General features: G+C 40.0%; 1 protein-coding gene across 1 annotated transcript in view; it reads left to right on the top strand.

Annotated features, from left to right (window-relative positions):
- Positions 1 to 17,020, top strand: part of LOC144637005 (uncharacterized) — a 49,591-nt gene that overhangs the window by 6,715 nt on the left and 25,856 nt on the right. Inside the window, exons 6-19 of the mRNA XM_078496183.1 lie at positions 44 to 108; positions 1,392 to 1,546; positions 2,391 to 2,702; positions 3,727 to 4,041; positions 4,649 to 4,948; positions 5,808 to 6,125; positions 6,852 to 7,157; positions 7,481 to 7,771; positions 9,639 to 9,938; positions 10,488 to 10,787; positions 11,522 to 11,872; positions 12,640 to 12,942; positions 15,297 to 15,763; positions 16,896 to 16,990. Of these exons, the coding sequence (XP_078352309.1) occupies positions 44 to 108; positions 1,392 to 1,546; positions 2,391 to 2,702; positions 3,727 to 4,041; positions 4,649 to 4,948; positions 5,808 to 6,125; positions 6,852 to 7,157; positions 7,481 to 7,771; positions 9,639 to 9,938; positions 10,488 to 10,787; positions 11,522 to 11,872; positions 12,640 to 12,942; positions 15,297 to 15,763; positions 16,896 to 16,990 (3,878 nt within the window). The remainder of the gene's footprint in view (positions 1 to 43; positions 109 to 1,391; positions 1,547 to 2,390; positions 2,703 to 3,726; positions 4,042 to 4,648; positions 4,949 to 5,807; positions 6,126 to 6,851; positions 7,158 to 7,480; positions 7,772 to 9,638; positions 9,939 to 10,487; positions 10,788 to 11,521; positions 11,873 to 12,639; positions 12,943 to 15,296; positions 15,764 to 16,895; positions 16,991 to 17,020) is intronic.

Below are 17,020 nucleotides of genomic sequence, written 5' to 3'. Positions count from 1 at the left end.
AGTAATTGGTTGAATATTACCCATTGTCTTTCTCATGACACAGGTAATTGAAATTTACGATGGTGATGATTCTTTTACGGAAGTGAAAGGCATCTCTTTTTCCGACAGGTAATTTACTTTATGACAAAAGTATTGCAATATATAAGGAGCTCGTCTTGGCAAATGTTCGTGACTAGAAAAATTTACGCCTTTAAGTCCTGGTTAAACGCCAGAGGCGCAAGCAGGTCGCAAGTTGAACTTGCGTTTATTTGCTGCTCCTTGCAATTGCGTTTGGCATGGACGTGCTTGCACTTGCCATATTTAGTATGCACTTGCTTGCACTTTAGTCGGAATCAAATTTGCACGCGCGACTTCACGATTTTGTTAAATAACTACCGACGATGTTATAACGAAAACAGACACACACCGACAGACAACTAGACAATCCTCTTAGAAATCTACTTTGCATAAAGCTATGACCATTGCATGAAGACTTTGATTTGACTATTGCAACTGGTTTGAGACACATCAGATAGTTTATCTTATCTTGAACCTGTTTTTCGCCAGAAAACAACGACAGCGGTACAATACCCTGCATAAAACAGTACAGCTCAGTTAATATACCGTAAAATTCCGGTTATAAGCCCCCCCCCCCCCCGCTTATAAGCCCCCCTGGTTATAGGCCCATCTACCTGGAAACAAAACAATACATCCGGTTATAAGCCCCCCCGGATATAAGCCCCCCTCCGCTGAATGACAGTACTGAACAGGGCTAAATGTTGCTTTATCATGTGTTTTTAACCTAAAAATGTATTTCGATCAACACTCCCGTGGCTCGTTTCGAAACGTTTTTTTATTCCGCATATAAGCCCTCCCGGATATAAGCCCCTCCGCTTATAAGCCCACCCAAAACCCCTTACGAAGTTGTATAAGCCCAGGGCTTATAACCGGAATTTTACGGTATTAAGACGAATTCCGCTGAAAGTTCATGCAATAAATGTAAAAATAAACTACCAAAAAATTTACTCATAGCACGGTAACATTTTGTATACTTTTTTAAACATCTTACTGTCATTCATTTTCCTTAGTGACCCGCTATTGAATGCTAAAACATTCTCGAGAACTTTAATGTCAAACCTCGTAAAATCGCTCAAAACGCGTGTTATTTTGTTTTCAACCGACATAAAAGGTCCGTTTTAACTAAAATATGGATAACCAAATCTATTTTTCTTTCGCGGGGTCAGCTCGAGAGCTAAACGTTTGATAAGTTCTTCTTATTTGTGTTTTAAATGTTACCGTGCTTTGAATTCTTTCTAGTAACTGCCTTAATTGCTCGAATGTTCAGCGAACTGTCTTAAGCTCTATTAAATATTGATTTTCTACTCATCTTTCCCTTTTTGTCTTTTGCAAAGTGACGGAAATGCTGCAGTATCGTTTAAATTGATATTCACCAACATAACATGGGAATCCATGCTGAAACTTCAACTCGCCTTGGAAGATGGCGCCTTTCTCGGGTCTCCAGGAATCATTGACGAGGATGCTTGTGAAACGGATGTAACCGACAAATGTAAGTTTGCTAATCACTTCCGTAATCTGGTTTTGCTCTTTTGTCTCTTAGCTTGGTTTTACCAAGAAAAAATTTCTTCCTCGAGCCTCATACTACTATTCCCATATTTGGTAACATTTTTTCGATCCAACGAGTATTGAAGCCTTCGGTGAGGTATAAAGATGTATTAAAAACCCTTTGACAATTGACAACAACACGTGTAACTAGCAGAAGGACATGCTCCTAAAGTTTGATACTCAACTCTCAACGCGACAGAGCCAGTAGCATTACCTTTCTCACCTTTATCTTCTATGCGTTTTTAAATCGGTTAGGTTCAGTTTATGGAGGGATTGCAGGACATTCCATAATCACTGGCAATTTTGCGGAATATCGTCTGCTTGTAGCCAACTCGGCCTATGGCCTTGTCAGCTAATTCTCTGCGTAACTTCGTTAAATACCTTAAAGGGACTGTGTCGCGGCTGAATTACGTTTATTTCATTACGTTTTGCCAAATACTCGCTTCATGTTTACAAAGAAATAACTTCTATGGATCTAACTGGCAAAACCATAGCTTCATTACAACCAAATGTGTCTCCCGGGCGTAAGAATTTTAAGTTACAAGCAAACGAGATTTTAAAACTTTGAAAACTGTTCAGCCCAACAGTCTTTCAAAAACCCATATCGCAATCCTATTCAATCTTCTTCTCTTTTGGCCATCCATACCTCCTACAAATTATCCTCGCTAATTAACCCTTGCTTCCATTTAAACGCATTCTAAGCACACAGTCGACTGTAAAATGGGCTATTACGTCCACTGTTGTTTACAAAATTGAAATAAAGCAACTGTTCGTTCAATTTTTTTCAGTTATTTGCGAGGTGCCAAAAAACCCTGCTATATTTAGCATCAATTACCACGCAGCCACTGTATCAATGGACCCAGTTTCGGTACCAACCCATGAAAAGTACTTCTACGGCTACTACATCCTTTTCAAAAATCTTGACGATCCAAACTCTTCGTGGAGAATACACGTCACTCGTAACAATGAGCCTCCGATACACCATCGTGTGCATCCTCTCGTTTCATATACCAATTACAGCTTCCGTGTCTCGTCGGCGTCGTTCAAATCTGCAGGCCTCATTTCAGAAGCTCTTCCCCGGATCAGAACCACCGAATGGGGTATGTAAGACACATCGAAATATCCAAACAGGCAATTCATGCATGGCACAGTCACATTGTACAACATAAAGGTGCAGACCCACTTAGAGTCAGATAACAGTGACATGTAGCAAGGACAAAATCTTAACGTGTATACATACACAAAGTGAAGCAGGGACATGTTAAAGTGATACGTCTCATTTTCGGAGTAAATGGGACACGGCACAATGGGACACGTTTCACTGGAACACGTCCCTGCTACATTTTTTTGCGCCTACATGTTGTGATTTTGTCCGTTTTACATGTCCCTGCAACATGTCCCTGCAACATGTCCATGGAACATGTCCATTGAACTTATCCCTTGGTATAGCGATGCGGACTCAAAGCATACAACAGGCCTCCAAGACAAGAAAATTCCATTTTGATTGGTGCTAGTTGCTCTGTTTTAGAAGACTGTTGCATTGTTTTGCGCTCTAGCGTAGCTGATGTGACCGGATCGTGCTTAGAGTGTATTTTGGAGTCACGATCGTTGTAGCCTGTTCCAGCTCTCGGTCAGTGGAGAAGGAAGCGAAAGCTCATTATCACCCGATATTTTTGTTTGCGCTCTCCCCACTGAACGAGAACATGGCACAGGCAACGATTGCTGCTTTCGAAACGTTTTTATAGTGAAGAGGAAGAAGTATAGTTTCAGGATTAAACCTGAGGCTGGTATGCCATCAAACAGGCCCCTTTACTCAGGGCTGTAACTAGCAAGAGGCTAGATTTTTAGCCAAAATTAAAAACAAAATATGTTTTTGTTGGGAAAATAATCCCCAGTTGAACAATATTTCAAAATTTTCTGGAGGGCATGCCCGCAGAACCCCCTAGCAGATCTTGCCTCGGCTATGGCAAAGGTCTGGTTACGGCCCTGCTTTACCACATAGTGATGGAGTACTCGTCGCTATTCCGTATCGGAACAAATATAATTGTTCAGGCACTTTCGCTAAGATTTACCAAAATTATTCCCTGGAATGGAAACAACCATTCCTCTTTTTATATCACACAGTTCCCGCTGTTGGTCCATCGATTTTGGCATACCGCAACACGAGTTCTACCAGTATCTACGTCCAGTGGACTCACTCAATTCCGCAGGCACTATGGCGCGGCATTTTGATTGGCTATCGAGTGGCCTGGAGCGAGGATTACTTTAGCTCCAGTGACCCTCACAACTCTGAAGGTCATGTAGATGTCGGGCTGGACGTCTCAGACTACACCGTTACCTCGCTACATGAGCATTGGCTTTATGATATCTCTGTGGCTGGGAGGACATCAAGAGGAGCCGGAATATATACAAGGGTGACACTCATGACGGATGATGATGGTAAGAGCTTTACGAAATAACCTGTTACGAAGTTTTCCGAAATAAGTACGCATTCTTTGGGGAACTACACGAGATGCTTTGCAGTCTTCAAAAGATCTTCGTCCATTCTTTGGTATAGCAGTTAATAATAATAGCTTCGTGCTATTACGGTGTGAATAGGAAAACTGTGAACACTTTAATCTAACTTGGATATGAATTTTTGTAAAGATGAATTGTTCAACATGACACAGACATGGGACAAAGAAAAATTCTGAGTCCCCGACGGGAATCGAACCCGTAGCCTGCCAGATACCAGTTGGGCGCTCTAACCAACTGAGCTACGAGAGACTCGTTGGGAGCTGGGCCATTTACTTAGTTGATATGTGACAAGCGTTTTTGTAGAAAGGCATCGAATGGCAACCAGGCTGCAGGAAACATACACGAACAGACAGTGGTGGAGCCACTTTTTTATATTTTGAAATAATTTGTCTACTATTTTCTCTTCTTTCTCTTCCAAAGTATAACAAAAGTGTTCACGGTTTTCGTGTTTGCACAGTAAGCACCAGCGAAGACGATCTCTTAAGCCTGGAAAGACTTGACCCTTTCTACCTTTTTTTTCTTTCTACAGCTCCTTCTAAGCCACCTTCTGGCATAGAGCTAGACATGGTTAACGAAACCACTTTAAATGCGTCCTGGAACGAGGTGGATTTAATTCACCAAAATGGCGTTATTCTTGGCTATCGACTTCGCTTTCAGCAGGAAGATGGCGGTCCAGTTCTTTGGAGTAAAAGTCTGGCACCAAATGTCTCTATGTATGTTTTCCCAGACCTTTTGATTTTCCAGAATTACTCGATACAGTTAATGGCGTTTACCATCAAAGGTGATGGTCCGTGGAGCGAGAAGGTGTATCAGATGACTGATGAATCTAGTAAGTGAGATAAAGAAATACTCTAAGGGCGCTTTCCATTCGTCAGAACTGGCCGGCCAGACTGGTATCATGATTCGAGAACAGCATTGTTAGTCAGATTTGTCCTGTCAATGCATTAATATTATACATGGTTAGGGTGTATTTATGGGGAAATCTCGTGGAAAAGGCCAATTTCCCATTCAAAACCACCGGACCGGCCGGCCAGGTCTGACAAATGGAAAGCGCCCTAAGTTTAATTTGTTCATCAAGAGTGATTCAACTTTGAAAAGGCATATGTTGTATGTTAACAGAATAATAAGAGCGAAAACAGGAAAGAGAAAAAATTACCCCATTGATTTAAGGATAGGTGTACCAGATGACAGTAGTTGGTTTTGCCAGCATGGCAAATGTTTGCATAAATATAGAATTCAAGTACCTGGAGAAAGAACTATTTTTTCCATTTGTTGGTACTAGGCAATTTGATTTCATTTTTTTTTTTTTTCGAGAATTAAAGAGTTTAAGAGTATTTATCTGCTAAGAAAAGATGCTAGGTTTTCCTACTAACATTTATCAGCCTCAAAATCGTAAATAATTATCCGTGATCTAAACACAACATTCCTTGATATCTTTGTTGTAAGTAACAGCAAAGTCTTTGTGTTTCTGGGGGATCAAACTGGATTTTAAAAGAGAGATTGAACATTACTGACTTGCTTCACAATACAGTAAGATCGAATTCACGGTCCTTTGTCGATGTCCATTCATCTTCTGACTAGTAGTTAGTGATCTCGCATGTTAACTATAAAAAGGTGCAAGGACAAACAGTTGTACTGTACCTCAAAAATGGTATTAACTTTGCCTTGCCGTTCTTTTTAATTTCCAGCTCCTATCAATTCCCCTGTCAATCTGGCTGCTCACAGTGCCAGTACACGTGAAATTAATGTGTCCTGGACCTACATTGAGAACCCTCGGCAAGTTCTTGGGCACTTGCAAGGTTTTGTGCTGTACATCTTGGAGGCCAACGCAAGTGATTTCTTCCCACAGGACGCAGTATTACGAACGCATGACACAGATACACGTAGAAGTACTACCATCGGGGGATTGGAAATATTCAGGCTCTACAACATTTCCATAGCTGCTCGCACAGTTAAGGGCGCTGGTCCTATAAACGAGTCTGTTATAGTTAGGACCGACGGTGATGGTTAGTGACATGTATTCTCACAGTTTAAACAATTTCAATCTAGAAAGTTGCTTGATAAAAATCTACGACTGTTAGTTTTCATCCGATTAATTTTCTCGCAACTCGCCGGCTCGCTTCTTTCGCTGCTTCCTCTCTCGCACGTGTTTCCCAAACGAGAGCCTACTTTCGGGCCAACACATGCAAGAAAATGTAAGTAAAGGTTAAGTCTGCATACGAGCCTAGCAGCAGGGACATATTGCAGCGACACAATGGGATATGTCGCTGCAATATGTTTCTGCTACATTTTCTTGTGTGTATACATGTTGTACTTTTGACCCTGCCTCATGTTCCACCTTTTGTCCCAATACAGTCGAAAAGAAATAAGCATTAAAGTAAATAAGGTAGCTCCCGTTGTATTACACAATTATTAGAGAGATTAAGCATGACGTTTTCCGGCAAACGGCAAACGCGAGCTTGCCTTTTATTTTCAATTGTTACCTTTTATCGAATTCTAAAATTCATCGCCCATAAAAACAGGGAAAAAATCCCATTTCCGCATACGAACGCCAAATGGCAGACGGCAGAAGTTGAATTTTTGCCATTCGCGGGAAAAATAAACGTTATGCTTAACCTCTCTATTGTGTAATATCGCCAACGCCAATACCTAAGGCGATGAGGAGGAAAATATCTTTGTTGACGTCTTGTTATCCTATCCTACTCTAACGCCTATTTACCTTCATCATTCAGCTCCTGGAGCCCCGCCTCAGCCCCTCGCAGCCTACAACACCAGTACATCAAGCCTATATGCCAGCTGGCAAGAAATAGTGGAAGACAAAAGACATGGGATCATTCAAGGATACAAGCTGTTTTTCTATGAGGTGACAAAGAACAAGGGCTTACAAAGTTTGGAAAACCGAACTTACGACTTCACTGTACTGGAGACAAACTTCACGGGACTCAAAACGTACACCAAGTACAGGATAGAAGTTTTAGGGTTTAATAATATTGGTGACAGTCCTTTTACAGCTGTGGAAGTGTTCACAGACGAAGGCAGTGAGTAGACTTATGTTTGTTGTTGTTTAAATTTGTCCATGGCATGACTAACAAGCTTGTTTGCTTAAGCTTTACTCCAACAGACAGCAAACCAATGGATGACTGACTGACTGACTGACTGATCGATCGATCGATCGACCGACCGACCGACCGACCGACCGACCGACCGACCAAAAACAAATTGCTACTGGAATAATTAATGCAAGTGTTGTAGTTAAAAATGAATTTAGGTTTAAAATGATTTCAAGCTAGTTGGATCAAAAATACAAGTTGTCTTTTCTTTTTTTTGTTACACAACACTTGTAATTTGCTCTTTTACTTAGGCCCAAGTCAGCCTCCCAGTAATTTCACAGCTTTCAATAGAAGTTCTACCAAAATAAAAGCAACGTGGGGACCTGTGCCCGAATGCTGTCAATTCGGGATCATTCGAGGATATCACGTGACCCTGATAGACCCGAACAACGCTTCAGCAACGATAACGAAAACAGTTCCCGACTTAGACACGCGATTCGTAGACCTTAAAAAGTTTTATATGTACCAGTTGTCCATAGACGCATTTACATCCAGAGGTGTTGGCCCAAGCGTTTCCACAACAGCGTTTACTGATCAAGATGGTATGTCTTATCCGTATAATATTTTAATTAGAGTAGTTGGTTTTCGGTTGAGTTTCGTGAGAAAACGCGGGCGACCAAAGCGCCATTGGTTATGGTCTTGCATCTCATTGGTTGATTAGGAGGCGCGAGTAGTATTAACCAATCACAGAGCGTATTGAAGCAAAACCAAACAATAACCGATAACTTTCGACAATCAATTGAAAATCTGCTTTATTATATTGTAAGAGCAGTTTTTAATTGAGTGTCGTTAAACCAAGACCAAAAAAATAACTTGAGCCAATCACAAAGACCAATAACGTGCAAGCAAGAAGGGGAAAAACAGTTTGTTCTTACCCTAATAATATACATACAAAAATTTCTGCATGCTCATTGGCTGAGAGCACGTCAATTAATCCCAAACAGTGAAGAAAGTTGAAATTGAGTGCAAAAAGTTGAAATTGAGTGCAGAAAGTTGAAATTCAATTGATTGACAGGAAAGTCGGAAAGCGCGCCAAAACAAAATGGCGGCCAATGTCGGAGAGTTTGAGAGAGCAAAAATCGAGCAAAAACATAACAATTCATGAAAAGTTTGACCGATTTAACGAAATTTATAAGTATATAAACCAAAGTACTAGGAATTGGATGTTTGTACAGCACAAGAGAGGCCTTACGAAACTACTGAAAGCTATCAATCGTGGATTTTCTTACGCGACGGCTCTTAAAGAAGAAAGATTACAAGCGTGAATTGAAGTTGGACATTTCAGCCCAAACCAATACAACTGAATAAGAATAAAAGCAACTGATAATGCGTGACAGAGAGATTTAAAATTCCCTAGCGGTATCTGGATTTTACAAAGCCCGGCAACTCCGTTATGTTTAAGAACGTATCGGAAAGGTAAGCCACTGAACACGTTTTGTTTGTCATCCACTTCAAGTGAAATTTTTGTGTGTGTATTATTAACAAGTAATCACATGATTTTTCTCGTACAATTTGGGATAAATCAGCACTCGTAAATTGTTTAAAGACTACGGGCTCTTGCAATTTTGTTAGCGTTTGAAAAATTTACTCGTGCTGATTTATCCCAAATTGCACTCGAAATCATGCGATTACCTATACAAATTTAAGCCTTGATACGATCTTTGGATGTTATCGGGTTTTGACCTTTTTCAGCCTTAACATTTTATAAGATAAAAAGAGTGTCAATTTTCTAGTCAATTTTCTTCCAAATGTTCCAAGTAGCGGTTCAAGTAGTCGCAATGTAACATTGAAACGGACAGAGGAGATGAAAGACAAAAGGAAAAAATTATGAATTCCAACCTTGTATGTGTGTTGTTGTATCTATAACCTTGACAATCCCGTTTAATACGATCAAATTTTCGATTTCCATATTTGTACATTTTCGTGTACAATAAGACTTTCTTACTCACCTTGCAAATTTTCAATCCATTACGAAAACGAAGTCGTTTTGTTTTAACGTTTATTTCCGATATTTTATGGCCGCCATTAAACAATCTTGTTCCAAGGCTTGGTTGCGAATAGGGAGAAAATGACGTCTCCCTATTCGCAACCAAGCCTTGGAACAAGGTTGATTAATGGCGGCCGTAAATTATCTGGAATAAATGTTATAATACAACGACTTCTGATGTTCGTAATGGATTGAAATTTGGCAAGGTGAGTAAGAAAGTCTAATTGTTCACGACAATGTAAAAATATGAAGATCAAAAACTTGATCATAGTAGCACTTTAAGTTTTCTTTCATCAGAAAACTCAAAAGAGACCATCATGCAGGGTAATTCATCTTTGCTTTCCTCCATTCCGTATTTTAATTCCCTTCCCAGTAACCCACTTCATAACTGGCATAATGAAACGTATCATCTTTCATTTTAGTTCCAGATGCACCACCTCAAACTTTCTTCGGCTATAACATAAGCCAGACAGAGATCCAGTTACACTGGACCCCAGTGCCTCAAGATAAAGTTAATGGCATCGTAATAAGCTATAACGTCTCCTACAAGAGGGTTCCAGGGAATCAGCCCACTGAATACAGAATCTTTAATGGTTCCCAACTTCAAGGGATAATAGATGGGCTAAAGCCTTTTACAATTTACGAGTTGAATGTGAAGGCGTTTACCATTAAAGGCGGTGGGCCTTCCAGTTCCAATATCGAAGTTAAAACAGAGGAAGAAGGTTTGTATATTTTTCTCTACTCATAGCATGTCAATGTCACGTCCATTCATGGTACATAGACAGAAAGATAAAGGTCGTGTTTGATTGGTAAAACCTTCCATGCTACGTAGACGGCAAGAAATTAAGTTCATGCTCAAATGGTAAGACCTTCCGCTAATAACTTATTTATTTCGCTCATGTGTTCGTTCCTTTTTTGTTGTGCATTCCCTTCTACACTTCATCGTTTATTTAATTCTTTTTCCTTCCTTCGTTTCTTCCTTCCCTTATTTTGCTCCTTTGCTTCTTTGTTTCTTTGCTATATTCCTTCCTTGCTTGCTTCCTGCTTCCTTGCCTTTTTGCTTTCTTTCTTCTTTCTCTCTTGCTGCCTTACTGACTTGCTTCCTTCCATGCCTTACTTCCCTCCTTCTTATTATTACATTTATTCTTTTCTTTACTACAATGTAGTTTATTCCTTCCTCTCTACAATTTTCTTTACATCCCTCCTTACTTGTTAACATGTTCAGTTGTTTCATTTCTGCTTTACCTTTCAACTTCTTGCTTCTCTTCCAGCTCCTCAAGTTGCACCGGCAACATTTTACGGCATCAATTCAAGCTCAACGTCTATTGTGCTAAACTGGGACCCAATCCCCGAAGAGCAAGTCGCCGGAATACTAAGAAGTTTTTACATCACTTATCGCCAGTTAGACACCGCTGATAACACCACGTATAACATCACAATACCAATCACGAACGTAACAGTTGAAATCACCAACCTGCGGAAATACACGAACTACAGCTTGGAAATCAAAGGAGTGACGAAGTTTTTCGGTGCAGCAACGGAACCTATTATCATCACAACTGATGAAGACAGTACGTCAGACTTTTTTTTGCATTTTTTATTAAAGTAGAATCCCGATTTCTCGAGCCTCAGGTGAAACAAAAATTGGTTCGAGAATTCATGGAGATTCGAGAAACCGAGGGTTTTGAGAAATCGGGATTCTTCTGTTTGTTATTATGAGGATAATCCTGTATTCAGTGTAAATAGCAAGCATCTTTCGTCTCGGTCAGATCTTTGACAAGATGTTGAGCCCGCATGTTGGTCAGAGGTTACCACGCGACATGGTGTGTTCTTTTCGCGTCATGCTGACGTGACAGTCACGTGACTACAGTCTGACCACTCGTGAGTGTTCACGAGTAGTCTTTTTCTAATACACTCAAATTACTGTAAGTGAAACTGCTCGTGAGCGATCATCTTGGCTTGTCAAAGCTGTTGTGATTGCCTCCGTTTTACATTAGGGTTCAACCCCTGGGTTCAACCGCTATAGCTATAGAGGGCGTGCGGAAGAGAGAGTTTAGGGACCGGACTACTTTGATAGTAGACTGGACTACTTTTGATAGTTGATTGTTCGCCACTTACTCATTTTGAACTGATAAAGACCTCGAGCTCGCAGGCTAATTATTGAATAATGCTTTTTTTTCTTGTATGACAACCTTGCACAAATAACATCCCATTTTCCAGTTTGTTGCTTTCGTTGCATTTTTCAAATGCTGACTCTAGTCAAAGCACATCATGTACTAAAATGTTCTCTATTTCCGTTGTTTAGTTCCTAGCAAGCCTCCCCAAGAAATCCAGCTGCAAAATTCAAGCTCTACAAGTATTCTAGTCCAGTGGAAACCAATCCCGGAAGACTACGTTCACGGCATACTTTTAGGAATTACACTTTTCTATCGGTCTGCGTCAAGAGATAACAGCATAGTGTTCAGTTCTCGCGCAAGGCGTGCGACGGAGGAGGACTGGTCTGAGTATACGAACATCACTTTACCTCCGAACGCACTGTCCTATGAGATGACTTCTTTGAAGAAATTCACAAACTACAGTGTTGTCATACTGGGTTTTACTTCCAAAGGAGACGGAAATGTTAGTCACCAGTTTGTTGTGTCCACGGATGAAGACGGTTGGTACAAAAGATGGGAATATTTTAAATGTTACTTGACCATTCTATTAGAGACACCCTAGTCACCTTTGTTAAATCAAACAGAAGAATTTAAAAAAGGTTCAATTTAACCTTAACAAAACACCTCCAGCAGACGGAACAAACTCTTTCATTTGAAATCCGTTTCCATGCCTCCGCGGCCCTCATCGTGCCTATTCTCTCCTGACAGTTCCCACCGCTCTGAGTTACGATTTTCTCGTTTCCATCAATCTAAAAATAAATTCAAATTTTAGAAAATAGCCTGCACATTGAACCTGTTTACAGACCCTGTTACATGCTAATGTTGTATTTCTCGCAATTTCCCTCCTTAAATGTATTGTTGCAACTTGCATGCCACCATGGTACAAGTTTAAATTCATTCCTGTAAACCTATCCCCCTCCCCCACCCAGAAAAAAGTTGCACGCCATTACGTTCTTAAATATAATTTTTTGAGCTTTGCACGTACTCTTTTCTTTTTTTTTTTGTGACATAGTAGTGCGTCTTAACCGTGGTGTTTTTTTTTTTTACCCTTGAAATGTCACTGTTGAAGGACGAGTAGCATAAATCCTTCATAGGTAATATTTTTTCGGGTAACCTGAAGAAATTTGTTGCAAAAAATCAACAACAATGTACTTTCTGGAGCAACAAAAAAAGCAAACAGTTGCCGAAGGTAACGTAACAGTTATATTTTTTTTACAACAAATTGCACGAAAAGTTTTACATGTTTTTTTCGCAATATTGTTTTCAGTTCCCAGCATGCCACCGTCCAACTTCTTGCCAATATCACGCAGCGGAGACTTCAAGATGGAGGCGACTTGGGGCCCAGTGCCAGATGGTTTTGTTCATGGTATTCTGTTAGGGTACCATATTTATTACACGAAAATTCGACAGACAAACAGAGCTGTTTCCTCGAATACGGACGTCATAACTGTTGGACCTTATGATCAGAATACGACTATACTACTTCTCAATAATTTCGCCATTTACGATATGGAAATTGCAGCGTTCACAATAAAAGGTGACGGAGTGAGATCCGAGATCACAGATGGATGTAAGTAAGGCGCTTAGTTTGTTAATATTATATACTTTTGCCTTTTCTCGTTTGATTTTTATTTTTTATATAAAAAGTTCTTGTAGTCTGTTTCATCGAAACCATAGCTAAGTGTAATGACCACATTAAACATTGTATTGTATTGTATATACTTTTTTGGTTTTAACCAATCAGAACGGATTTACAGCAAGGTGCCCGAAAGTGTGACCACTTTTAATTTATTCACATTCTTTTGTGCAGATTTAATCCAATCAAAAGCCATGGATAGCTTGCAGTTGACTTCTGATTATATTAAATCTGCACGAAAGAATGTGAATAAATTAAAAGTGGTCACACTTTTGGGCACCTTGCTGAAAATGTGTACAAACCTAAAAAAAGTTCTTGTAGTCTGTTTCAAAAAAGGGAGAACTAAATATAACCGAACAAACGACCATCCTAAAATTGCAGCTGCGTATTACATTCAAACTATATGAAGTTACTACACACTGAGAAGCTTTCTTTGCCTGGTTTCGTGTACAGACATAATAAGGAGGGCTTCGTCTATAGACTTAACCCTTTTAATACAAGGGTAGCATATTAAAATATGCTGAAATTACTCCTAAAACGCGTTTTTATAACCGTTAATCGATTTTCTTGGCTCTACGGTCCTAAATGTCTCTAAAATTTGCTAGAAATGCACTTTCTGACACTGCATTTAGTTTTTGATGAAATTTCCTTGTAAAAATGTACAACATTTTACTTTAGCGCATGCGCATAAGCCAAAATTTGGACTTTTTTGCTGAACCATTCCGATTTTTTCCTTGCTCCTTTCCTTTTCGTTTTTCTCTGCTTTCTTATTCTCTCTATATTTTACTCTGTGCACGCCTTCTACTGGCCTGAAAAGATTTGATCTTAATCAATGGAAAACCTTGGAAATGAGACCATGATCAAGTACGGGTATATTGGCCTGTTTTAGCACCAATTTTACACCAAAAACTGATCACGTTTTTTTCGATTAGCTCTGTCGGAATGTAGTCAATGTTCAGGATGGAGGCACCTGTGGAAAGATCTATCCAAACTCTATAATTGCACATCACAAAAATCTGCTGACGTGTAAATTGGTGACGTCATAAGTGGTTGAATGGCCATTCCTCCAAATCCCGGAATAATCCGGACTTAGCATATTAAGGGTTAAAGTTAGAATCCCCTTTTGCAGCATGATAAACAGTACCACATGAATGCACTGCTCCTACCTATACCTATATCTCTCCATGCCATAAGGCACATAAGGCTTTGACATTCTCTTTCCACCCACTACGATTTGCTGCAAGGGCTCTGACATTCGCCCATGACTGCCACCCAGTTCATCTTCAACCATCCTCCTCCATGTTGTTTTCGGTCGACCCGGTCTTCTTCTCCCTTTTGGCCTCCACTCCAAAGCTGTGACACAATGTTCCTCTCTGCCTGCTCACTAGTTTTTATGTGAATGTTCACACACATGGGTTTCGTCCACAAAAAGTTAGAACCACCTTATGCAGCAAATATAATACACAGCACCACATGAAATTTCTGCTCAATAGCTTTCATTTCAGTGGTTACCCACTAGAGTTCACACGGTACAGCAAAATAAACAATACCTCTTGAAAATACTGCTCAATAGCTATCCTTTGAATGGCCGCGCACTACGGTTTCATCCACAGACTTAAAAGTTAAAAAGCACATTGTTATATTCCCCAATTGAAATGAAATTTTATATTGGACGAGAACGTATCACATGACGCGCGTCAAATCTGTATCACTCCCTAGGGCGAACAAATCTCACTAACTCTCTAGGACGAAACAGCTATAACATTGAAGGTCTTAGAGAAACAAAACTCGATGTTTTCCTTGGGGCAAATCATTAAGTGCTTATTAACTGACAAAAGTTTTCCTTTAAGATTGAAAGGGTTAATAACAATGCTACCTTTGGCCTGAACAATTAAATTATTTGCTCGTTTAATACGACCACCATGTTAATCTGATGAGATGTTGGAGACATGTTGATGGCCTGGTTAACGATATTTTGACGTACCTTGTTCCTGTTGTTGTAGTTAGGGTTTTTCCACCTAGTCTCGAACCTAGTCCCATTTCAGTTTTCTCAACTTCAGGCTTCCTTCCGTGCACTTGGGCCCAGTTATTCAAAGGGTGGATAACGCTATCCACCAGAAAAATCGCTGTCCACCAACTTCGATATCCACTGCATAGTGATATATCCGGTTAATGGCGTTATCCACCCTTTGAACAACTGGGCTCTGTTCATCACCTAAACAGGAGCAAACTGTATAAATAACGATCCTTAGTTTTTTCTAACGTATCTTTGCTAAATGAACTTTCAGCCACCTGCAACTGCCCACGAGAGTTTAAAACGACATGGTATCCCTTCCCGCCGTACATCAAGTACGAGGACGGCGAGGTGGGAGGCTTTATTCCTCTCATCTTAGACGGTGCGGTTCAGTACTGCTGCAGTGACTGCCTCCTTCCTAATGGGAAATCGGCGTCTGTTATCAACTTTGAGCTCGATGGAAAGGACAACCCCGCGCGCAAGTTTGGCGTGGAGGAACTTATCAGCAGCATTGATTACCGGACGGAATTTAGCGTTCCGGTTAACGGATACGAGGGACAAACGCATTACTCTCTATATCGTTACGTAAAGCTGGCCGAGTCACCGGGCGTGGCATTTATCACTGTGATGGATCCTTATGAGAAATCCTTCGCTGTCGCTAACGTGTTCATTGATTCATGGCCGTTGCTTCTTATCTCCTCTGTCATGATGCTTGCAGCTGGAATAGTTATGTGGATAACGGTATGTGGAAATGCGCGTATTTGGAAATATTTCCATTAATTTGCATATATAATGTTGTAAAATCAAAGCAAAAGTAATTACTCTAGCCAACCACAAAGGAATGTTCATTAGGTGGGTTCCATTTAGAGTGGACATTTAAAACAACCACCTTCACCTTATTTGTTAGTGGTTTTCAATCGAGTGTCGTAAAACCGAAACCAGTGTAATCACTCTGGGCAATCACAAAAAACACTGACAACCAGAGAACCAGTAGCGCGCGCAAAACGAGGGGAAACCCGTGCTCTGATTGGATGAAAAGGTGGCGCAAGATTTTGTTATCCAATCAATAAGAGTGATAATGCAAAACCAAAGCAAATGCGAATTACTTTTGATACTCAAATGAAAGGCGTTCTATGCCGGCCCAGTTTTAAGCATAATCGTGCAACATTTACTGTAGGGAATATTGTTACTTCTTAAGTCGGTAGGTCGGTGTTATGGCCTGGTAGATTTCTTTTCAAAGTATTCGACGTTGCCTATATTACCTAATGAAGAACTACAAAATTTGTAGTAAATAATAAATATGGTAAATTTTAAGCTTGGTAATAAATAACGAAGATGAAGTAGTCAACATGACACGAGCATGGGACAAAGAAAAAATTTGAGTCCCCGACGGGAATCCAACCCGTGACCTTCCAGATACCGGTGTCTGGGAGGCCATGGGTTCGATTCCCGTCGGGGAGTCAGATTTTTTCTTTGTCCCATGCTCATGTCATGTTGACTACTTCATATTCACTACAAAACTATTGGTAAACTCTTCCAAAAAGCAAAGACATACATTTTGAGCAACTTTTTTTGGTCGTCCGTTTTTGTTTTTGTATTTTTACGGGTAAAAATATAAGAATAAGTATGCATAAAAGTGATGCCTTTCGAGCATAATATTGAAATATTTAACCAACAAGAATTATAAAAAAACTTGAGCATAAAATGACATCCCTAGTCTATTAGACGGAATAGCTTTCATTATTAAGCCACAAAACTAAAGACTATACCCAATGTTATTGTATTCTGAAAGACAACAATAACCTTATTACAATATATAAGAACGCTATCAACGAAGATTCGACCAACATACCTTTATTTGTTTTCCTATCAGGAATCTCGATCAAACAAAAAAGAATTTCCAAGATCCTTTACTCGAGGAGCTCCTGAGGGATTTTGGTGGGCCTTCGTCACGTCTACCACAGTGGGGTGAGTCAGACCTTGTCAACTATTAGTAGT

Source organism: Oculina patagonica, chromosome 13 (assembly GCF_052425735.1).
Source record: "Oculina patagonica isolate OP01 chromosome 13, crgOcupat, whole genome shotgun sequence".
Classification (NCBI taxonomy): Eukaryota; Metazoa; Cnidaria; class Anthozoa; order Scleractinia; family Oculinidae; genus Oculina; species Oculina patagonica.
Note: the sequence above shows the minus strand (reverse complement) of the source record. Positions and strands in the feature narration are given on the sequence as shown.